The 21,324-nt window shown below is 49.2% G+C and overlaps 1 protein-coding gene across 1 annotated transcript; it reads left to right on the forward strand.

Moving 5' to 3' along the window:
• The first annotated feature begins 1,122 nt into the window (after positions 1-1,122).
• On the forward strand, positions 1,123-7,577 carry CRYBA4 (crystallin beta A4). The gene is made up of 5 exons (XM_047762642.1): positions 1,123-1,161; positions 1,818-1,936; positions 3,604-3,745; positions 5,546-5,688; positions 7,249-7,577. The coding sequence occupies exons 1-5, from the start codon at positions 1,123-1,125 to the stop codon at positions 7,394-7,396; spliced, it is 591 nt and encodes a 196-aa protein (XP_047618598.1). The 3' UTR covers positions 7,397-7,577.
• The last annotated feature ends 13,747 nt before the right edge of the window (positions 7,578-21,324 follow it).

The following is a 21,324-nucleotide window of genomic DNA, read 5'->3' on the forward strand; positions in this document are numbered from 1 at the left end:
TACCAGGAAGCCTACCGTGATTGCCCCCGCTCCCCTTGGGAAGATGAAGGGACCAGGGAAGGGAAAACATACAGGCATTTGTTGAATGTTTCCTCTGTGCCAGTCATGCTACATAACCTGACAACAGCCCTGCAGTGTAGTGTATTCTTGTCCTGTTTTACAGGCAGAAATAGGGGGAAGGACCTCCCCCAGGTCACACAGCCAGGAAAGATGAGGTTTTTGGACTCTTGGTCTGCTGCTCATTCCAGGCAGGGGTCCCTGGGAGGGGATCAAGGCAGCCTCGTCCCTCCTCTTGCCTTCTTCACGGATGATCTCTGAGGGGGACAACCTGACCTTTCCCTCCCAGCCCAAGCCAATGCTGCTGACACCTCTCCACTGGAGCTCCAGCGATGGCTTTTGTTCCCATTGCTCACTTGCTGAGTCAGGGCTCTGTCCCCCAGGGGCCCTCTCTCCTCCCTGCCTATAAGAGCCTGACCTCGGCTGGGCCCAGGTCTGGCATGTTCTCTGGGTCCGTCTCGGTAAGTCCCAGGCTTGGAGGTGGGGTGGGATCCCAGCTCTGGGTGAACATCCTGGGAGGCAGGGGAGCCCAGGTCTCCCATCCTAGGGACTTTGCTGTGTCATCCTGAACGTCATCCTCATCCTCACCAAGACCAGGCTCCAGACGGCAAGGCTGGTACCTGCTACTCTTGCTTAAACCTAGACTTAGTCCTGTAGTCCTTTTGTCTCAACTTCCACTACTAGAGTCCACCTTTGGGGGTCAGAGGCTGGCTTTGGGGGACTCTCTTAAGCTGAGCACCTTCCTGCTTGCCAGCAGTGATGCACCCACCCTGTGGAAAGTCTCCCATCATGAGCAGATAAAATAATACAGAGCAGGGCTTTAAGGCAAGGGGACCCAGAATGGGTAGGTTTTTGAGATGGTGAGAGGACAGAAGAAAAGGAGATGGCACTGGTCAGAGATGGAAAGGGAAGGGGGGGATGGGCCAAAGCCCCACTGTGCCCCTAGCCCCATGTGGACCCCATCCAGACCCTGTCCCCACCCAAATGGGTCTTCAGCATCAAGGAGGGGAGCAGAGCCAGAGCAGAAGTTTTTCATCTTCTTCTCTGGTGTAGGAAGCAAGCAACATGTCTCTGCAATGCACCAAGTCTGTGGGACACTGGAAGGTAGGAAGAGGCGTGACGGGATGTCTGGGAAGCAGGGGCATGGCGGGGGTGGGGGATACAGGTCAAACCCAGGTCCTCACCTTCGTTGACTTCCCCAACCTGCCCCCCAGGGGATGGTCAGTAATGAGAGCTCATTTCACAGAGGATGTAATCAAGGCTCTGAGAAAGAAAGGATATTGCCCAAGGTCATAAACAGGGGTCTTGATTTAAAAACCCGAGTCTTCATATTTAACTGTTCCTTACACTCTGGCAGACAGCTGACTGGTGATTGCACAGTCTTTGGGCATGATTTCTTTGACTTCTTCTGTGTTAAAAAGGAAAAAAAAAAAAAAGCCCAAGCTTTGAATTCGTCATCTTGCTTTGAAAGCCCAGAGGTCCACAGCAAGTCCAGATAGAGGGGTTGTCCTCGCAAATTGGGACGTTGGCTGCATTACCACCTATCAACAGTAGGTGGCACTGAGCAGAAGCCACCCATTGTCACAAGGCCTGTGATCTCCAGCTTTCCGTCCTCTCCCTCCTTACCTGCCTGGCCCCTGAAAGCACCTGAGTTTGCAATCCTTTCTTTGCCTGGTCTGCCTGACTCTGAGTCCTGGGGTGTGCCCTTAACCCCTCACTCCCCACGGGACTCTGATGTGGGTCTCCACCTTTTCTCATAGATCGTGGTGTGGGACGAAGAGGGATTCCAAGGCCGGCGGCATGAGTTCACAGCTGAGTGCCCCAGTGTGCTGGAGCTTGGTTTTGAGACTGTGCGATCTTTGAAAGTGCTGAGTGGCGCGTGAGTTCAGGGGGATCAGAATCCGGGGGGGAGGGGCAGGAAGTGATTTAGACGGGATGCTGGGACTTTTAGATGTCCCAGATCCTATCTTCCCAGGCTCTAGCCAGTGTACCTTCCTTGGGTCTGAGATGCTGAGGAGTCTGAGATGCAAGAGGGAAATGTAAGGTTGCTCAGGTTGTGTACTGCCCAAATGTAGGGGGCGCCATTCACACAGAGCCTGGCCATTGGATGAGGCAGCCCTGCAGGGGCAGATCTTTACAATTCAGTGTGGAGTCTGAAATGCCCCTCTTAGGCACAAATCAAAAGCCAAACGTATAACTAGAAGTAAATATAGTAAAAAATAATGCTAGTAATTTTAGTTGAGCATTGTTGGCTGACTGAGGCGCTGAACATGAGATATATTTTTCTTTAAAAAAAAAAGAGAAAGAAAGTGAGAGATTAATGAGATGCAGAGAGGTGTCAAGGACATACTAATACCATACTGAGGCTTCCAGACCAGCACCTTTCAGTAGAACCTCCTGCGATGATGGAAATTTTCTACATCTGCTGTGTCTGATTTGGAAATGGCCCCCTATGACCATCAAGCGTTTGATGTGTAGCTAGTGTGACTAACGAACATGAATTTTAAATGCAATTTAAGTTCATGTAAGTTTACATTTAATTAGCTATGTTGGCCAGTGGTTACCATATTGGCTAGAAGTTTCTAGAAGCTTAGAAAGATTGAAAGAAAGTCCTCTCTATGAGCTTTGGAGTCACTTCCTGCCTGTGAGTGCATCAAGTTATCTTGGGTGGTTATTATGTATCTCACAGCAGGGTAAATGCTCTTTTAGCTTCTGCTTTGTATAGGTGGGGGTGGGAATTCAGACAGATGGGAGCAGTAACGTGTCCACAGTTACCTCCAGCAAGCTGACAGATTTTGCCAGGAAGGAGACAAGAAGCTCAGGTTTATTACCTACATAAGATGGCTTGTCAGTTACACAGAGGGCAAATGCAGGGTTAGCATGGTGTCAGCCTCCTGTGTCCCATGTTCCATAGAGTGACACCAAAAGGGGCCAGTGCTGCAGGAGTGGTGGCCACTGTGCTGTGAATTGCCATTCCATCTTCAGCTATAGCTATATAACTATCCTCCAGGGTGGTGAGGCAAGAAGTCCCGTATCTCATGGGACCAGGGAGATGGATGCTGGAAGCTTTTCTCAAGGAGGAGATGAGAAATGGTCTTGGCCATCTCCCTATGTTCCAGAGGATCACGAGGAACCCAACAAGGCTAAAGTCAGGGTGTGATCAAGCCTCGTCTATGTGGCTTAGAGGGACACATGCCAGGGTGGTGGGCACGGAGCTGGTCCGCTACCTGTGGGAAGCACAGCAAAGCAGTGGGCTGCTAGGCTAGATGGGGCTTCTCCACACCAGCACAATGGATGTGAAGGGCCAGGTGATTCTGAGCTGAGGGGCTGTCCTGTGCCTGGGAGGATGTTTAGCAACATCTCTGGCTTCTACCCATTAAACACCAGTTGCAGATATCTTTTCCTTGCTCCGCCAGTATGACAACTAAAAATGCCTGCCCACACTGTTAAATGCTGCCATAGGCATACCCTTGCAGGATAACCACTGGTCTGGAACACAGGGTGGGCGGCTCCATGCCTCTCGCAATCTCTCCCCTCTGTCTGCAGGTGGGTGGGGTTTGAGCATGCCGGATTCCAGGGGCAGCAGTATGTGCTGGAGCGGGGCGAGTACCCGAGCTGGGATGCCTGGAGTGGCAACACAGCCTACCCCGCCGAGAGGCTCACTTCCTTCCGGCCCGTGGCCTGCGCAGTGAGTCGGGCCGCCTAACCCTTCCAGTGGGGGCTTGGGAACTGGATGTCCCAGAGTTCAGATGCTGATGTCACTTCTTCCAGCTGCGTCACGTGGCAGGCCCTCCCCTGAGTCTCAGTCTCTTTATCTTGAAATGGGGCCATAGCTCCTAAGTCATGTGCCTGCTGCAAACACCCCTCCCACTGCAACTTCAGTTAAAATATGAGCCCATGTGTGTCTTCTGTACCTTTTTTCATGACTCAGGGACACTGGGAGAAGCTGGGTGGCAGAGATGGCAGGGCAAGTGACAGAAGTATTCTATTTTGTGTGACTAATTTGATATCTGTGTTCTTGACTTTATACTTTAGCTACTGTTCACAGAGTATGGGGGGAGGTGGGCATTATTATTTATGTCTTACAGATGAACAAACTGAGGCTCAAGAAGGTGTATTTTTTTTTCTTTCAAAAACAACTTTTATGGAGTTCCCATTGTGGTTCAGTGGGTTACAAACCCGACTAGTACCCGTGAGGATGCGGGTTCCATCCATGGCCTTGCTCAGTGGGTTAAAGGATCCAGGGTTCCTATGAGCTGTGGTGCAGGTTGCAGATGAGGCTGGGATCCCACGTTGCTGTGGCTGTGGTGTAGGCTGGCAGCTGTAGCTCTGATTCAACCCCTAGCCTGGGAACTTCCACATGCCGCAGGTGTGGCTCTAAAGGAGAAAAAAAAAAAAAAGCCCAACAATTTTATGGATTTTAAATCATATACAGCACATGTATTTATCACCTACAGTTTAGGGGAAAAAAAAAAAAAACCGATATGGCCGAATAAGAAAATAAAAGTCACTTATAGCCACCTCTCTGAGACAGAAGGCCATTGTTAATGGTGTTAGAGATTTCCTTGGTCTTGATTGCTACCCTAGATTACATCTGCAGTGATTGCTATCAGTATCTATGTCTATATCTGTATGTCTATACCGTCTATAGCTACACGTCTATGCATGCATGTCATTTGGTTATAAAGACAGAAACAATGAGCCTAAATCTTGGAGACAAGCTTTTCTCACTCTGCAAGTATGTCATGACCCTCCTCCCAGGCAATTAAATCTCATCTACGGCATCATTTTCCACAGCCCCTCCAGCATAGCCTGTTGTGAATGTTCATGTGTTCTGCACATGGCCCAGGCATTATGCGGGTAGGGGGACCCACGTGGACTCTGACAGATGCCGTCCCTGCCTTGACACAGTTTACAGCTTCTGGTTTCATTTAGTCCTCAAAACAATCCTGAAAAGTAGATGTGGTTAATTTCAATGTATAGATGTGGAAACAGGCTCAGAAGTGCTGTATGACAGGTTTACGCTCAGTTGGCTGGTGAGTGGAGAGTCAGGATTTGACTCCAGGTCTCCACAGCCTTCTCTTGACCATAGTGCGGGAGCCCAGGTCACCACCTGGTCCTCTGCTGCTGAATACTCAGGTTGGGTTGATTCGATTTGATTTGATTTTCTTTTTCCTCTCTCCCTCCCCGTCCCTCCTCCCCTTCTCTCTCCCTCCCTCCGTCCCTCCCTTTCTTCCTTCCCTGTTATCGCCAAGGCTTATTTACTCCTTGATTATTTTATTTGTGCACATTTCTGGAAGGGGGATTTCTGGAAGGGCAAACTGTACACCCCTGGCAAGGTTTCTGGGGCCTGTTGTCTTATTGTCCTTCCAGAAGGTTTGCAAGGAAGGTGGCTTTTAGAGACAAAGGTGGGGGTGTGGGGCCAGCAGAGGCTCCTGGGCTTCAAACTGAGCAGCTGATGTTTCAACTCTGTTCCCTGTGCTGGCAGAACCACCGTGACTCAAGGCTGACCATCTTTGAGCAAGAGAACTTCCTGGGCAAGAAAGGAGAGCTGAGTGATGACTATCCCTCCCTCCAGGCCATGGGCTGGGATGGCAATGAAGTGGGCTCCTTCCACGTGCACTCAGGGGCGTAAGTGGATGCAAGACTCTGCTTGGCAGGGAAAGAGGGGATGTTAGGACAGATGGGGACACCCCAGTGTGCTGGGGACTTTGGGGATCTGATGCCCACAGGCCAGAGGAGGTATACTAAGTCACAAGGAAGTATCAGGCAAAAGTTATGGGATTGCAAGTAATGGACAGCCAGATCATGCTGATGTTAAGCTCAGAGGTTTTTTTATTGGCCTCTGGATTTAGCCTCAGGCAGAGCTGGATCCAGCTGCTACAGCAGGGATCTTTCTCTCCGTCTTGTTCTTCCTGCCTCAGTGTGGCTATATCCTTAGGGAAGCTCTTCCCAAGTGAAGGCAAGATGGCAGCTTCATCCTTATAATCCAGCCAGCCTCAGGGGAAGAGAGTGATTTTCCTCAGTGATTACACCAAAGGCTCTCATTGGTCTAACTTGGGTCATATATTCAACTCTGAACCAATCATCATGTCCACAGGGATGAGGGTGTTCTGATTGGCTAGGCCTGGTCACATGTTCAGTGCTAGAGTAAAGATGTTCCCACTTTGACTGAGAGGGGAGGGTCAGCAGTTTCTCAAACCTGAAGAGGAGAGGATGGATGCCCAGGAGTAAAGAAACAGATGTGGGTTAGACAATTTTCTCCACGTCCAACTGCAGGTAGGTAACTGCGTCCAGCTTCAAGCCCAGGACTGACTGATCTTTCCGACCCTTTTCATCTAGCGGGTGGTTGAGGTGTGAGATCCTCAGTTATGGAGGATGTTAGAGCCACCTTCTCAGGTACTCCTTGGCTCCTCCTGGTTGTCAGGGGCACAGATGGGAAGTAGGGTTTTTATTTTATTTTTTTAGTTTTCTCAGGAACCACCAGAGAATCTTGTTGTTTCAGCGTAGGATGAAGCTCTTGTGATTCTTGAGTCCACTTCCATCTTACAGAAAGAGAAATGGAAGCTCAGAAAAGGAGACACCAATCCTTGCCTAGTCCTGAACGACGTAGGGATCAATGAATTGAAAGAACAACAGCCTTTTCCTTGTGCCTCTAAATAAGGCAGGAGGGGGAATGAATAAGGATCCCTACTTCTCCCTCCCTCCTTCCCTCCCTTTCTTCCTCAAGTATTTATTTGGTCCTTCTGCACCAGGTGCTGTGTTAGGAACTAGAGATAATGATGAACCAGACACACACCCCTACACCCAGGAGCTTACTGTTGGCAGAGGAGGCTGACATTTTACAAGTAATCTGTTAACACATAATGGCATGAGTGATACAAATGAAAAATAGGGGACTGTGGCCTAATTTGGAGAAATCAGGCTACTCTGATGAAGTGAGATGATTGAGCTGAGATCTGAAGGATAAATACAACTTGGCTAGGAAAGGAATGGCTGGAATGGTGTTGCTGGCACAAGGAACAGCATGATCAAAAAGGCCCAGTGATGAGAAGGGCAGTGCACATTCCAGATAGGGAAGGAAGACCATGGTGGCTGAAGTGTGTTTGCAGCATGGGGTGCCCTTGTCCCTGTCTCACTCACCATGCTCGTGCCTCTCTAGGATAACCATCTGCCTCTTCCCTTTCCCAGCTGGGTTTGCTCCCAGTTTCCTGGCTACCGAGGTTTTCAGTATGTGCTGGAGTGTGATCACCACTCAGGCGACTACAAGCATTTCCGGGAGTGGGGCTCTCATGCCCAGACCTTCCAGGTGCAGAGCATCCGAAGAATCCAGCAGTGAGCAGGGAGACCAGCGCTGAGCAGTGAACATGTGCTTGTCTGGAACAGAGGAGCTGTGGAAGCTGTTAGGGGCTCTCTCCTCTGCCTTCCCCATAACCCGTGTGAACCCAGCACCCATGTGGGCCAGTCCATGCACAGTCAGCACGAAAAACTAAAAGTAATAAAAAAAAGGTCTAGTGTTATCCTGTGGTTTCGAATTTTATTAACCCTTTTGCAGAACCAATTTTTAGCTTTGTTGTGTTTCTCTGTCATTTGTTTATTTCATTGAGTTTTGCTCTTATCCTTAGCATTTCCTTTCTTCCTCCTTTTTCTAGCTTTTAAAGGTAGACTCTTGGGTCATTAATTTTGGCCCCTCTTCCTTTCCCCAATATAGTCATTTAGAGCTATGCATTTCCCTGAATGGGCTGCTTCTCACAAACTTTGATTTGATGTGTTTTTATTATCATTCAGTTTGATATTTTCTAGTCCCCCTTATGATTTCTTCTTTGACCCATGGGTTATTTCAATACTAAATACGAAATCTAAATATTTGGGATCGCCTAGATATTTTATTGTCATTGATTTGTTATTCAAGTTCCATTGTGGTCAAAGAATATACTCAAGGTTTCAACATTCTAATGAATTGAAACCTATTTTATTTATGGCCCAGCTTATGGTCTATTTTTGATAGACTTGAAAATTATTTAAATCCTGCGGTTGCTATGTATAGTGTTCTATAAATGTTAATTAGGTCAAGTTGGTTCACAACATTTGTTATATTTTTCTATATCCTTGACAATTAAAAAAAACAACAACAGTTTTTAATCAATTAGAGAGGGCTGTTAACATCTCCTACTATGAGATTTGGCTTTATCTGCTTCTCCCTTTAGTTTTGACCATTTTTGCATCCTGTTTTTTTTTTTTTTTTTCCTTCTTCTTCAAGAATCTTGATGCTCTGTTATGAGGTGCATATATATTTATGATTGCTGTCTTCCTGATGAATTGTTCTAAGCTTGTGTTTTCCTAAGCCATTCATGGAGGGAGCCAGTTCTTCCCCCCCCAGATTTCTCACATGCATTTTCTCTCTCCCCAGTTTTTTCTCACCCATTTTACCCTGGAATCTCATTTAACACATTCCACCTTAGAAGTCCTTAAAACAAAGAAAGAAACTCCCAGTTCCATCTGCAACCTGAGGGGCAAGATCTACACATACATTCCCTGCCCCTCAACAACCCCCTCCAACCCCTCCTTACTTTCTCTTCTGCTTCTTTACATATAGATTGTCTTAACAACATAAGACATCTGGCTGTTTTTCCAGACTATCTTCCTTTGTCATAAATAAGTCTGATAGAGTCAGGAAAGGGTGGGGTTCTTCTGAACAGCCTGCTGGAAAAGATAACATTATCTGGCTCAGGAAGGGGAGGGAAGTGTTGTGGAACATTTGCACTTTAGTAATTTTTAACCCCTCTTTGTATCATCCCATTCATTCAAACAATTATTTGCTTTGGACCTACTGCACACCAGGCCTGGAGATACAGTAAATAAGATACACAAAATCCTTTCTCTCACCCAGTTGGATGAGGAAGACAGACAAGTCTAGAGTGAATTGCAATATCCTGTGATCGGTGCTCTGATGGGGAAGCACAGGTGTGTAAGAGAGATAAGAAGGGCCTGGATGGGAGGGGGCTTATTTCGCCTCGAATCCCCACCCCCACCCCTGTACTCCATCCCTGAATATCTGCTGCCTACTCGACACCTCCATATGGATGTCTAATGTGCATCTCAAACAGAATCCATCCAAAACCAAAGCTACACTTTTCCAGCTGTTTGGGCCAAACCTTTGGCATAATCCATAATCTCTCACACCCACAACCTAATCCAGTGGCAAATCCTAATGTCTGTATCTTCAAAAGTTACCAGAACCCAATCCCTGGTCACCATCCCTGTTGCTCAGACCTCTGACATGGTCCAATTCACCCCTATTCATTCATTCAATGAATTTTGGTCAAATGTCTACTATGTACCAAACACTAATCTAACAGAGAACAAAATAGATAAAAATCTCTTCCCTCGAAGGATTTACATTCTAGCTGGGGGAACACTGATGTTATTCCCATACTCCATGGTTCCTCACTTAGGATTTATCAACAACTGTTTTGTGGATACTGTTACTTTGCTCCTTGAAAAAAAATTACGCCCTTTAGTTTTGGATACCAATGGTGTCTACATTGCTGGAGTTCTCACAGCTTGAAATAGTTTAATGTGTATTGTGACTCTTTGGAAAGGAGAATATTCAGTTTCCAAAGTTTATTTGACCATACTACCATTTTTATCCCCCCCCCCCCCACGGAGCATCTTGCATCATGAAGAACAGAGGTGAGAAGTGCTGCAGTTAGCTGTGATAGTCATTCACAGCCTAGTATAAATTAGTTTGGGCCAGTTGGGTTCTGGAATTTGGCAGGCTTTAGGAAATGCACTGTGTAAGTGGTAAGTGTTGCTATGGGAGTAGGGATACTATTCAGGAAGTAGTCTCAAGATCAGTCCTAGGGAGTAGGCCTTAGGAAGACATAAGGGTGAGAACAATTTAGAGAGAGGGTCCTGAAGTCAATCTTTGTGGATTCTGAGGTTTTTCTTAGGCCGAGGCTGGGGATTGGCCACTATCTTCCAACCAGAACTGTCTTCACTCTGAACCCCTGAGACCCTGGAAGGCACTGGACGTAGGGAGGTGCCTTCTAAAACTATACCCACCAAAGAGAGGTGGCTGTCTGACCCTGACAGCTTCAAGCTGGTACCACACCCTGGGGCAGAGGCCATCACAGTCCTGGATCCCCATCCTGGGCTTACCAGCTTGTCACCTCAGTTTCCCCATCTGTTAACTGGAGAAGCACGATACCCACCTCTTGTGAAAAGTCAAATGACATATTATACCTGCCTGTGACCAGAATATGTATAAAGTACTTGGTAAGATCTCAGAAAAAGTTAGCAGAAGTTGTGCATCACTCTTGGTATTGTTATCTGCATTACTCTACCTTTTTACTTCAATAGCCCCTCATCTGTAACCCAACCCCCTTACCTGCGGCATGCCATCCTCATAATAATAATGATGATGATGATGGTAACATTGTGTTGCTTTCTTTCACATAATTTAAACCTCACAGTAAGTCCTTGACATTATTATCATCCCTATAAAAGTCATAACGAACTTGAGGCTCAGAGGTGTCAGGCAACTTACCTGAGGCCACCCAGCCCATAAGAGAGCACTGAGCTCACTGTATGTTCTATAAGGTTTTGTGGCGCCTTAAAGAGATACTAGGTATGAATGGGATTTAAACAGTAAATCGCTAGGTTCACGTTCTCCTTTAAAAGAGTTAAGAAAGTAGCCCTTCATGCTTTAGTATAAATAACTGGGGAATCTTCTCATCTATCATAGGAAAGTCATGGACCCCTAGGGTCAAAGCAGGCAGTATTTGCTGAATGAATGAATGAATGAATGCGGGAGCCTCATTGGAATTTGATGGCAGCCTTATTAAGAGCCAGCTCCAGTTGCAGCCAAGAGTGAGGCTGGCAACTATAAAAAATGGGACCCCAGATGTGAGATGACAGCTGGAGTGACAGGCAATAAAGAGACAATTTGTCAGGGGTGATCTTGGGAGGGGAGGAAAGAGAGCGTGAAATTATTTTTCATATCTTGCTAGGAGACCAATCCTCCTAGGTTATAAAGGAAAGGGAACTTGAATTATTGATGCTATTTGTTCAGAAGTAAGTGGTAAGCATGGAACACTCATCATCCTGAACACCACACTTAGCGAACCAGACTGACCAAAGGGTCTGGAGTTGTGGATCGCAAACCAGCATCCTCTTGGCCCAGAGAGGGAAAGGGCCCACACGGCAAGCACTATCCACATGACAGCTCCTAGGTCTCATCCTCCAGCTACTCCCACCCAGAGTGGGCAGTGCAGCACATGGGTGACAACACACTTGGAGTCATACACACCCAGGTCTGAATCCTGGATCCCGAGTTTTCCAGACAGGGGTGACCTTTGGTGGTGGTGAGGTCCTTTGCTTCACTGAACCTCAATTTCCTTACCTCGTAAAGGGGAAATTGATACTTGAAAAACTGCTGAGAAATACAGAAAACAAATTTATGGTTGTCAAAGGGGAAGGGAGAAGGGGAGGGATAAATTAGGAATTTGGGATTAACAGATACACACTACTGCATATTAAATAGAAAAACAGCAAGGAACTACTGTATAGCACAGGGACCTTTACTCAGCATTCTGTAATAACCTATCTGGGAAAATAATCTGAAAAAGGATGGATGTATATGTATAACTGAATCACTTTGCTGTATACTTAAAACTAATACATTATAAATCAACAATATTTCAATTTTTAAAAAATAGTGACAATGTACCCCAAAAGGGAGTGGGAAAAATAAGATGGGACATAGTGTGAGGCTTTTCTTTGTTATTCTTCTTTGTCCTTCCTCCTCTGCCCTCAGGTTCTTTCTCTCTTCTGGGGTTCCCCAAGGGGCAAAGAGGCCGAGACCAAGCTGGTGGTGGGAACCATCAGACAGAAAGGAGAGCAATCACCTAGAATGAAAGGAGGTGAGAAGTGGAAAATCTTAGGCGTCTTGAGTGTTTTTATGGGGGGGGGGGTATGGAAGGAAGAAGGAAAGGAGAGGGGAGAGGAGGAAGAGAAAGAGAGAGGGGAGAAGGGGAAGGAGGAGGGGGCGGAGAGAGAGCGCTTTTGCAGGCAAACCCTGCCAGAGGCTGCTGCCTGGAACACCTAGTCATCACTAACAAGGACCAAAGCAATGATGATCACTGTAACGCAGTAACAAAGCTCATCACCACAGCCCTTTGTAAAGAAACAGCATCTACTGAGGGTTTACTTCGTGCTGGGCCCAGGGCCAGGCACTCAATCATCCCTCCGACAGTCTATCGCCCGCAGCTCCAGTTCGCTGCCAGTGAGGGACCAGAGCACCAGGAGCCCAGACCTGACCCTGTGTGCGGGGCGGGGTCTGGTACCTGACCTCGAGTGGGTGGGGCCCCCCCCACGCTACTTCCTGGCACTATTTACCCGAGCGCAATTACAAGACTAATGGAGGGGAAAGATCCTTGGGGAGGCTTTTTTTCCTGCCAGTGGGTCGTGACTGCTTCCTCCCCAAGGTGCAGTTTACCCTTTTCACCTAGGTTTTGGTGTAGAGAATCGCCTTCTCTACTCTCTGAGTCCAACGAGTGTGTCCCACCTGATTCCAGAGGGGAAACGGCCACCCGGGACCCAGTCTGCCACAAGTGGTCACCGTGATTGGGCTAAGGGATGGGCAGGTGACCAGGCTGGGGCCGCTTTGGAAATGAATTGGAAACATCCAGAAAGAGAAGCTTTCTATGTGCTGGGCTTATGAAGAGACAGGGTGTGAACCTGAAACCTGCCTTCAAAGGCACCTCGAAAGCATAACAAAGGTGGGGGAAGCAGAGGCCAGAAACGGGGAGAATGAGTCCAACCATCCTGTTATGCAAATGCCCCAGGACCTCTTAATCACATGAGCCCCAACACTCCCCCCCCCTTTTTTTTTTTTGCTTAAGACCTTTTAAGCTGGGTTTCTAACATTTACACTTGAAAAAGTCCTGGCTCTTTTACTCCCCTAAACCCACCAGAGGAGACAGAAGGAACTCACCACTTCCCCTCCTTGTCTCTACCTAGGGGCCCTGGTGGCTTTTCTTTTGCAGGAACGTGGGCTACCCATTTTTCTCCGCAGCAGTTCAGAAGCCCTTGGTCTTTCACCCTCTGACTGTTCTTGACCTTAGTGACCGTGATCATCCTCCATCACTGACTCCATCTCCTCTTCCCCCAACAGGCACTTCCCCTTGCTCAGGTGAGAAAACTGAGGCTGAGACAGGTAAGTTGATGAGGTCGTTTGCACAGAGAACCCGGAAGCAGAGCTGGGACTCGAACCAGGGACTCCTGAGTTTTGTCTGGGGCTCTTCCTCCTTACTCCCTTAGGGAGGTAAAGGCACCATGATTCTGCTGAGCCTGAGATGGCTCGCTAGGTCCTTTGGCGCCTCCCGGCCCCCTCCAGTCCACCGGAGACCTGCGCCGCACTGCCACCTGGTGGTCACACGAGGAAACAACCCTCCAAGGCAAGGTCGGAAGATTTTCTGCCCTGGGGCAGGGATAGAGAAGCCGGCAATGGGATAGGAATGGATGGGGAAGTTTATAGGAATTTTGGGATCAGAGATTTGATTAGGAACCCTAGAGTCCTTCTCTGTTTCTCTGCCACAGCAGTGTCTCTGTGCGTCTACCTTCCTTTCTCGTTGTAGACCTTGGACTCCTTTGAAATGAATTGCATTTCCTCTTTCCCTTGGCCGCCAGAGGACACTCCTGGTGACCAGACAGTACCAGGTGGCAGGAATTCGGAAGAGGAGCTTAATCCCCATCTCCATATTCCTTTCTCTGAGCCTCATTTTTCAGACTTATTTTATAGTTAGTTTTCTGCTTGGGCTGAGGGCATCCTTAAAAGCCACCCCTCTTTGGGGGGATGATGAGGGGACAAAGCAGGGTTACACATTCAGAAATAGCTTGCCTACCTCCTGCAAACCTCAGTTTCCTCCCCTATAAAGTGAGCACAAGAATCCATGCCCAATATGGTTTTCTGTGGGTTTGGGGGAATGCTCAGTAAATGTTAATGCCTGCCCTATTTCCTGTCTTTCCACTTCCCCACCCCACCTCAGGTCCCTGCTGCTTGCCTAGGTCAGGGCAGACCAGGATGCAAACGGGATCCAAAACTCAGATCACTTTGTCCCCAGACCCACTCTGTGCTCTGCAGACCCACTGGGTGCTCCTGCTGGAGGCTGGTACCCTGAGCCCAGCCCCCACCTGCTTCCTGGAGGATTTTCCTCCAGAACCTTCTGCCTCCTGCCTGCAGACACCACGACACTCCCAGCTGATTTGCAGAAAGCCCAGATGCATCTCATAAATAAGGAATGTGCTGTTCTGCCGAATGGTTGTGGTGTGGCATGCGGGGGTGGGCAGGCTGGGTTAGGTGGAGCTACAGGAGACAGGAAGGACCGTATGGGCTGCTGGTCAGGAGGGGGATGATGAGAGGCTGGTGAGGCATCATGGGGCTGGGGTGGGAGAGGGCTCCATGAGGGCAGGAGCTGGATGCAGTTGCAACTGCGTCTTTGTTCAGACATCTTGTATCTGTATCCTGTTAGCCTTGATTTCCTTGCCTATAAAATGGGGATGGTATGGGTACCGCTGCTGTTGGGCTGTTACAGCCATTACACTTAGAGCATTTAAACCCAGGAGCTGAAACACAGTAAGTGCTCAGTAGCTGTTATCATTTGCCCAAAATTTCCTTAGTCTCATCTCTGAGGGCTTTGCCTCGCTCAGAGGGTGGAGTTCACACTGCATCTGAGTCTGGGGAGAGGACTGCAGGCAGCAGAAAAGGGAGGATACAGGGGAGGGTTTCAAGGCAACAGGAGCAAAAGATAAAGACACAGCCACTAACTCCCTAGAGCCAGATAAGTTCCTGAAAGGGGATGGCACTTCTGTAGCCATTTCTGGGTGGGCACTTGAGCTGTTTGATTGGCTACTGAAGGAGGGGGTGACTTTGGGAAGGCAGGAGGAGCTGGGGACCCTGGGGACCCTGGGATTACACCATTAGCATGGCCATATTGGAACAGAAACTTTCCCTCTCTGAGGCTCTGTTTGTTCATCTATAAAATGGTTTCCAAAAGTTCTTCCAGAACTGCAGCATTTACGCTTCAAGGTCTAGATGACCTTTTGACAGACATACATGGAGGGCCTCCTGTGGGTCAGACACTGGGTCAAGAAGCTCTGGTGATGTGACAGGACAGTGGAACAGCAGGATCTCACAAGCTGGGGTGTGTGTGTGTGTGAGCGCACATGCAAGTAGATATGTAACCTCAAACCGAAACCAGCTCTCAAGAAGTGGGACATGGGGCAACCAAGGAATGTATGTATCAAATGGGCTTGACATTCTTTTCTAATTTTTTTTTTTTCTTTTTAGGATCACACCTAGGGCATATGGAGGTTCCCAGGCTAGGGGTCTAATCAGAGCCACAGCTGCGGGCCTACACTATGGCTTATGGCAACAGCCTATCCTTAACCCCCCGAGCGAGGCCAGGGATCGAACCCGCAACCTCATGGTTCCTAGTTGGACTTGTTTCTGCTGCACCACAACGGGAACTCCCAAATGGGCTTGACTTTGACATGGAGGCTGGAGGCAGTTTCCTGGGAACAATGATGCTCAGGCAGGGCCCCTGGCAGGGTGCTGGGCGGCCTGCGGCTGGAGCAGGAGCTTGATGAGGGATGGACATCTGCAGGGACCAGCCAGACAGGGCCTTGCTGGTGAAGGTAACAAGCTTACTCTGCATCCTGAGATGGGTGGGGGGTCATTGAAGGGCCATGGGCAGGGGGAGTGAGGGGAACAAATTGGAGGGGCCTGGAGGGGAAGCAGGAGGTCCCAGCCAGGGAGGATGGAGGCAGGGACTGTGGTGGCAGTTGGTGGGGTGAGGAGGACTTGTGATGTCAGGAGGCTGCACTGATGGGGCTGCTGTAGGCAGGTCGGATCTGGGAGTGAGCTCTTTTCTGGATTCCTTCTGGCGCTGTCTCTGACTTCTCGGGCATCTGCCCTCACAGGAAGAAGATGGGGTGGGAGGGGAGGGGGGATGGGAGGCTGCATCCGCTTAGAGCCTTTCTCTCTGTTGCAGCACCTGCTGGGGCGGCTGGGAGGCCGGGGAGCAGGTGCGGGGCGTCTGGAGGGGGTCTGCTTGCAGATGGATAACGAGATGGGGTGGACGAGAACAGCACACACACTGCCCGCCTTCTCTGTTGTCTGGACACAAAAGCCCAGACAAAGCAGCAGCAGGGACATGGGACACGGCCTCACGGAGGCAGGCACACACTTGCTGGAGACAAAGGAGAGGGGGGCAGAAGCAGATCAAGGCGTGGGGGAGGAGGAAGGCTTGCGTGACCTCAGCCAAGGCCGCCTGGTCTCTGAGCCTTGCTCCAGGCACCGTAAACAAAGAGGTTGGGGGACACGAGTGGGCTCTGAACCTACCCAGTCTGATGGTCTCTTTCTCAAGGAAGAATTGATCGTGGGTCCAAGCAGGCTGAGGGTGCACTTCCAGGTCTTGTGGCTGGAGAACAGGCCTGATATTAAACAGAGCGACTATGAACATGGTGTGGGGTCCACATCAACCTGCATTTAGTTAAAAGCAACGGCTTGGGTGCACAGTGTAAAAGAGCTAGTGCATCTGTGGACAGGACTGAAAGGTACACACTTTGCAGACAGGGTTTGTGTCCGTGGAGTTCTAAGATGAACTTATAATAATTTCCCAGGACTAAGAACTCCAGATCTTGGATGGTTTCTAATGGTCCTTCTGAGAGAGAGAGAGGGGAATACTTATGAAGCCTGTAACCATGTCATATGTTTTCTGCAATCAAATCACTGAATTCTTCTGAAAGCCCTGTGAGAGGTTGTGTTATGCCCATTTTACAGAAGTGGAAACTGAGGCTCAGAGTGATGTCACATAGTGAGTAAAGGCCAGAGGTGTGATTCAAACTCGTCTGCCTAACTCCCATGCCCATGTCTTGGCTGGCAGCTAAGCTGAGTGGAAGGCAGAGAAAGGAAATAAGGCAAAGAACCAGGTGGCAGAGAGCCTGCAGTCCCTGGTGAGCACCTCCTCTCTGCCCCCAGAGACAGTTGGAGAAAGACAGATGCCTATTAATGTGGTTTTGAGCCTGGATGCAGCTGTTCCTGAAACCATTATAGCCTGGACTTGTTTCTGCCACTTGAGACTTAAAGGTCCTAAAAAAGAATGATCAATAGAATTATACTTCTTGTGATTTTTCAATCCTCAGGACCTGGGACAGTGTGTCTGGCACTCAGCAGGGCTTTCCTTGACCTCAGAGATGAGTTGGGTCACTAGTATACATTCCCATCAGCTCCCTGTACTTCCTCCCTGATGGCCCTGCTCACAGTGACTTCTGCTGTCTCCCTGACTAGGCTGTGAGCTCCAAGGACATAGGGGGCTTGTGTTGTTCACCCTCATATGCTAGACTGGCATGTAGCTTCTCAAACTGGGGAGACCTTGGATATGTTGAACACAGGGCGGGCACTGCTGGTTGGGATTGGGCAGTGGTGGGTGAGGAGACTATGTCTGATCCACTGTCCCCACGGGTGTCCCCTTGACACTCACCATGCCCACACACCAGCAACTTCTTGCCGCAGCCCCTGTGCCTCCCTGCTGACGGCCAAGGGCCTGGGCAAGGGCATGTGTTTGGTCTGTGCCCGAGGTGGCCTGGAGGTGGCCGGGGGTTGATGCAAGGAGAGCATCCTTCAACCGTGACACGCAAAAGTTGGTGGGTAAGTACCCTGGCTTCTTGGACCTTAGGTGGGGCTCCGGTGAGTCCTGGTTGGTCTCCCAAAGGACCTCAGCAGGACTGGGTCCTGGTTTCCGCAACAACGTGCTTCCTGTTGTAGACTGCATGATGTCTCTTCTAAGTCATAGGGTGAATTGAACATGACCCCGATGTGACTGTATATTGGTGATAGGACATTTACAGAGGTCTTAAAGATTAAATGAGGTCAGTGAGTGGGGCCCTAGTCCGACAGCATTGGGGTTTTTATGAGATGAAAAGAGACACCCGGGGTGTCCACCTGGGAGAAGATGACTGTCTGCAGGCCCAGGAAAGAGGCTGCAGGAGAAACCAGCCCTGCTGGCACCTTGATCTTGGACTTTCAGCCTCCAGGACTGTGGGGAAGTAAATTCCTATTGCTGAAGCCCCCTGATTTGTGGCACTCAGTTACGGCAGCCTGAGCAGAGCTGTGCATTCATCAACCCACATGATCTGGCTTTTTTCTCTTCCTAGTCTCGCTCCTTTACTCCACTATCAGTGCTTCCTGGGATCAGCTCCCAAGTAGACCAAGTGCATTTGAATCCTTGTCTCAGAGTCTCTATCTCAGATAACCTAGGCTCTTAGGGTCCACACCTCATCCAGTGGGACTGCTGGCCTTTGCACATGAAAGCAGCCGCCACTAGTTGAGGGATAGCACTAAGACTGGAAAACACTGAAATCTGCTCCTCTGTGGCAATGGTCCTGATCCAGCGATGTCCTTCCTGAATTGAGGCAGAGATTAACCACTGCCGTGCCCATCCGGGGCAGGGGGGTGAATGGACCCCAAAGTGCCCCCAGCAAGGTGGTGGGGTCCAGCTGGCTGTGGGCTGGTGCATCCTTTTTCAGGGAAGGGTTGAGTGAACCTGAAGGCAGATGGCTTTTTCAGACATTCTGAGTGCAGCTTTCTGAAACAGCACGGGGTCTGAATCTCAGCTTCAGCATTTTCTAAGCTGGCTGACCTTGGGTAAGTCACTCCCCCTCTCTGAGCCTCAGTCTCCTTATCAGATGGAGATGATATTGATATGTCCTCAGAGGGTGCTGGGAGTGGGGAATGTGGGTACAGCGTTGAGTAAGTGGGCCAGGGGTTCCGTTGTGATGACGGGGGTTGGGGGGGTAGGGGGGATGGGATGGTGCTCTGGGAGGTTGCAGGGAAATGTTGAAAGGCCACACCAAATACAGCTCTCCTCTGCTCTACAAGCCCCTTCCTCTGAATTTAGGGAAACACCCCAGAGAGGATAGCTGCTCTAATGAATCAAAGTGAAGTTTCTATCTGAGTGAGACTGGGAGCTGCTCAGGGAACAGCTGTCAGAGGGAAGCTCCCTTGAGGCTCTGATAGATGCACGCAGGCTCCGTTAATAGCATGACTGGAGGACAGGTGAAGCCTAGCTTCTCCCGGAGCCCTTCCTTGGAGGGCCTGGCAGGTGTGGCCAGAGCAGGGGAGAGGGCGGGGTCTGTGTGACTAGTTTAGGAAACAAGGTGAAGAAGCCCTCCTTGCCACCTCTCCATGATGCCCTGACCTGGCACGCAGTGGGTGGGTATAAGGGAGAAGGGGCACAGAGAGGCATGTACCCCAAAGACCTGGAAAATGGGACTCAGACAAATCCCTGTTCACGGCAGTGTGATCCACAGACACCAGAAGGTGGCAACAACCCACACGTCCATCAGAGGATGTATGGACACACAGATTATGCTATATCCATACGGTGGAATACAATTCAGCCAGAACAAGGAATGCAGTGCTGGGATGTGTGACAATAAACCTCCAAAACATCATGTTGGGTGAGAAAAGCCAGAACTACAAGGACACTTGTTGTATGCTTCCATTATATGAAAGTATGCTTCCAGTATACGAAATAACCAGAATAGTCCAATCCATAAGAGACAGTAGATTCATGGCTGCCAGGGGCTGGGGGAGGGGAGAATGGGGAGTAAGTCCTTAAGGGATGTGGGGTATTATCTGTAGGCAATGAACATGTTTTGGTTCTAGATAGGTGGGGGCTGCCCAACACTGGGCATGTGCTAAAATGCCACTGAATCACTCACTGTAAAGTTGTTGGTTTATATGATGTGGAACCCATCTAAAATTTTTTTAAAAGGAGGCATGGTGGGGTGAGTCATCAGAGTTGTAATTGGACCTCTGGCCATGGCATTTCTCCAGGAGCTGCTCTAGGGATAAAGAGAAACCAGAGTCCCCCCTCCTGGACATGCTACCAGTGTCAGAATTCCCTTGGACATCTTGGGCTGTGGTACCATGAGCCAAAGACTACTTAGCTTGCTGTGCCTCAGGGGAAGTAGGTGAGGTAATTACCTGGTCCAGCTTACAGGAGGAAACTAAATTCAGAAGGGGATGTCCAGGATGATGGCACCTCCTCCTGTTGCCGGGGCAACTGGCACTCCATTGTAAGCAGCTCAAGCCACTTTCAAGAGAAGCAGAAGAGAGGATGTTGATGCTTCTCTTTGGGCTTCCATCTGGTGCTCTTATCTGCTTGTGGGCTCCCTGCGGCCCCAGCTAGCCCTGTAAATGTCACCTGGAAGATGGGGTTTTTGGCAAGTTGTGGTGAGGATGAGATTTACCACCTTGGGGGTGTGCCCTGCCATGTCCTGGGTTTACCTGGGGGATAGGGTGAGGGTTAGAGACAAGAATGCCAGCCCTCATTGTCAGACCAGACCTGGATCCCAGAGGAGGTGGCGGTAATGCCTGGAGCATAAAGGAGATGAAAGAGGACACTGTGGTTCTTGGTTCCCTATGCTTCCCAGGAAGAAGGAGGATTAGAGGGAAGTTTTTTTTTTTTTTTTTTTTTTTTTAGGGCCGCGCCTGCAGCATATGGAGGTTCCCAGGCTAGGGGTTGAATCAGAGCCACAGCAATGCCAGATCCAAGCTGCATCTTCAACCTACACCACAGCTCATGGCAATGCTGGATCCTCAACCCACTGAGCGAGGCCAGGGATCAAACCCGCAACCTCATGGTTCCTAGTTGGATTTGTTTCCACTGCACCACAACAGGAACTCCAAGACTTTTTTTTTTTTTTTAAATGGCTATACCCAGGGCATGTGGAATTTCCTGGGCCAGGGACTGAATCCAAGCTGAAGCTGCTGCAACTCCAGATACTTTAACCCACTGCTCTGGGCTGGGGATTGAACCTGCATCTCTGCAGTGACCTGAGCCACTGCAGTTAGATTCATTTTTTTTTACCCTTTGGTCTTTATTTTATAGATGGAGAACATGAGACCCAGAGTGATCACTTTCTGAGGGTCACAGTGCTAGTAAGAGTAGTGTGGAGATCTGCTCCCAGGCCAAGGTGACTGGCTGGGAAAATAAAAATTGTTTATTTATTTAGGCTCCACCTGTGGCATTTATAAGTTCCTAGGCCAGGGATTGAATCAAGCCCAAGCTACAGCAATGCTGGATCATTTAATCTACTGCACTGGTCTGGGGATTGAACCCATGCCTCTGAAGTGATCCAAGCCACTGCAGTCAGATTTTTAACCCCTGCACCATAGTGGGAACTCTGGGGGAAGGT

The sequence above is a fragment of the Phacochoerus africanus genome, chromosome 15 (assembly GCF_016906955.1).
Source record: "Phacochoerus africanus isolate WHEZ1 chromosome 15, ROS_Pafr_v1, whole genome shotgun sequence".
Lineage (NCBI taxonomy): Eukaryota > Metazoa > Chordata > Mammalia > Artiodactyla > Suidae > Phacochoerus > Phacochoerus africanus.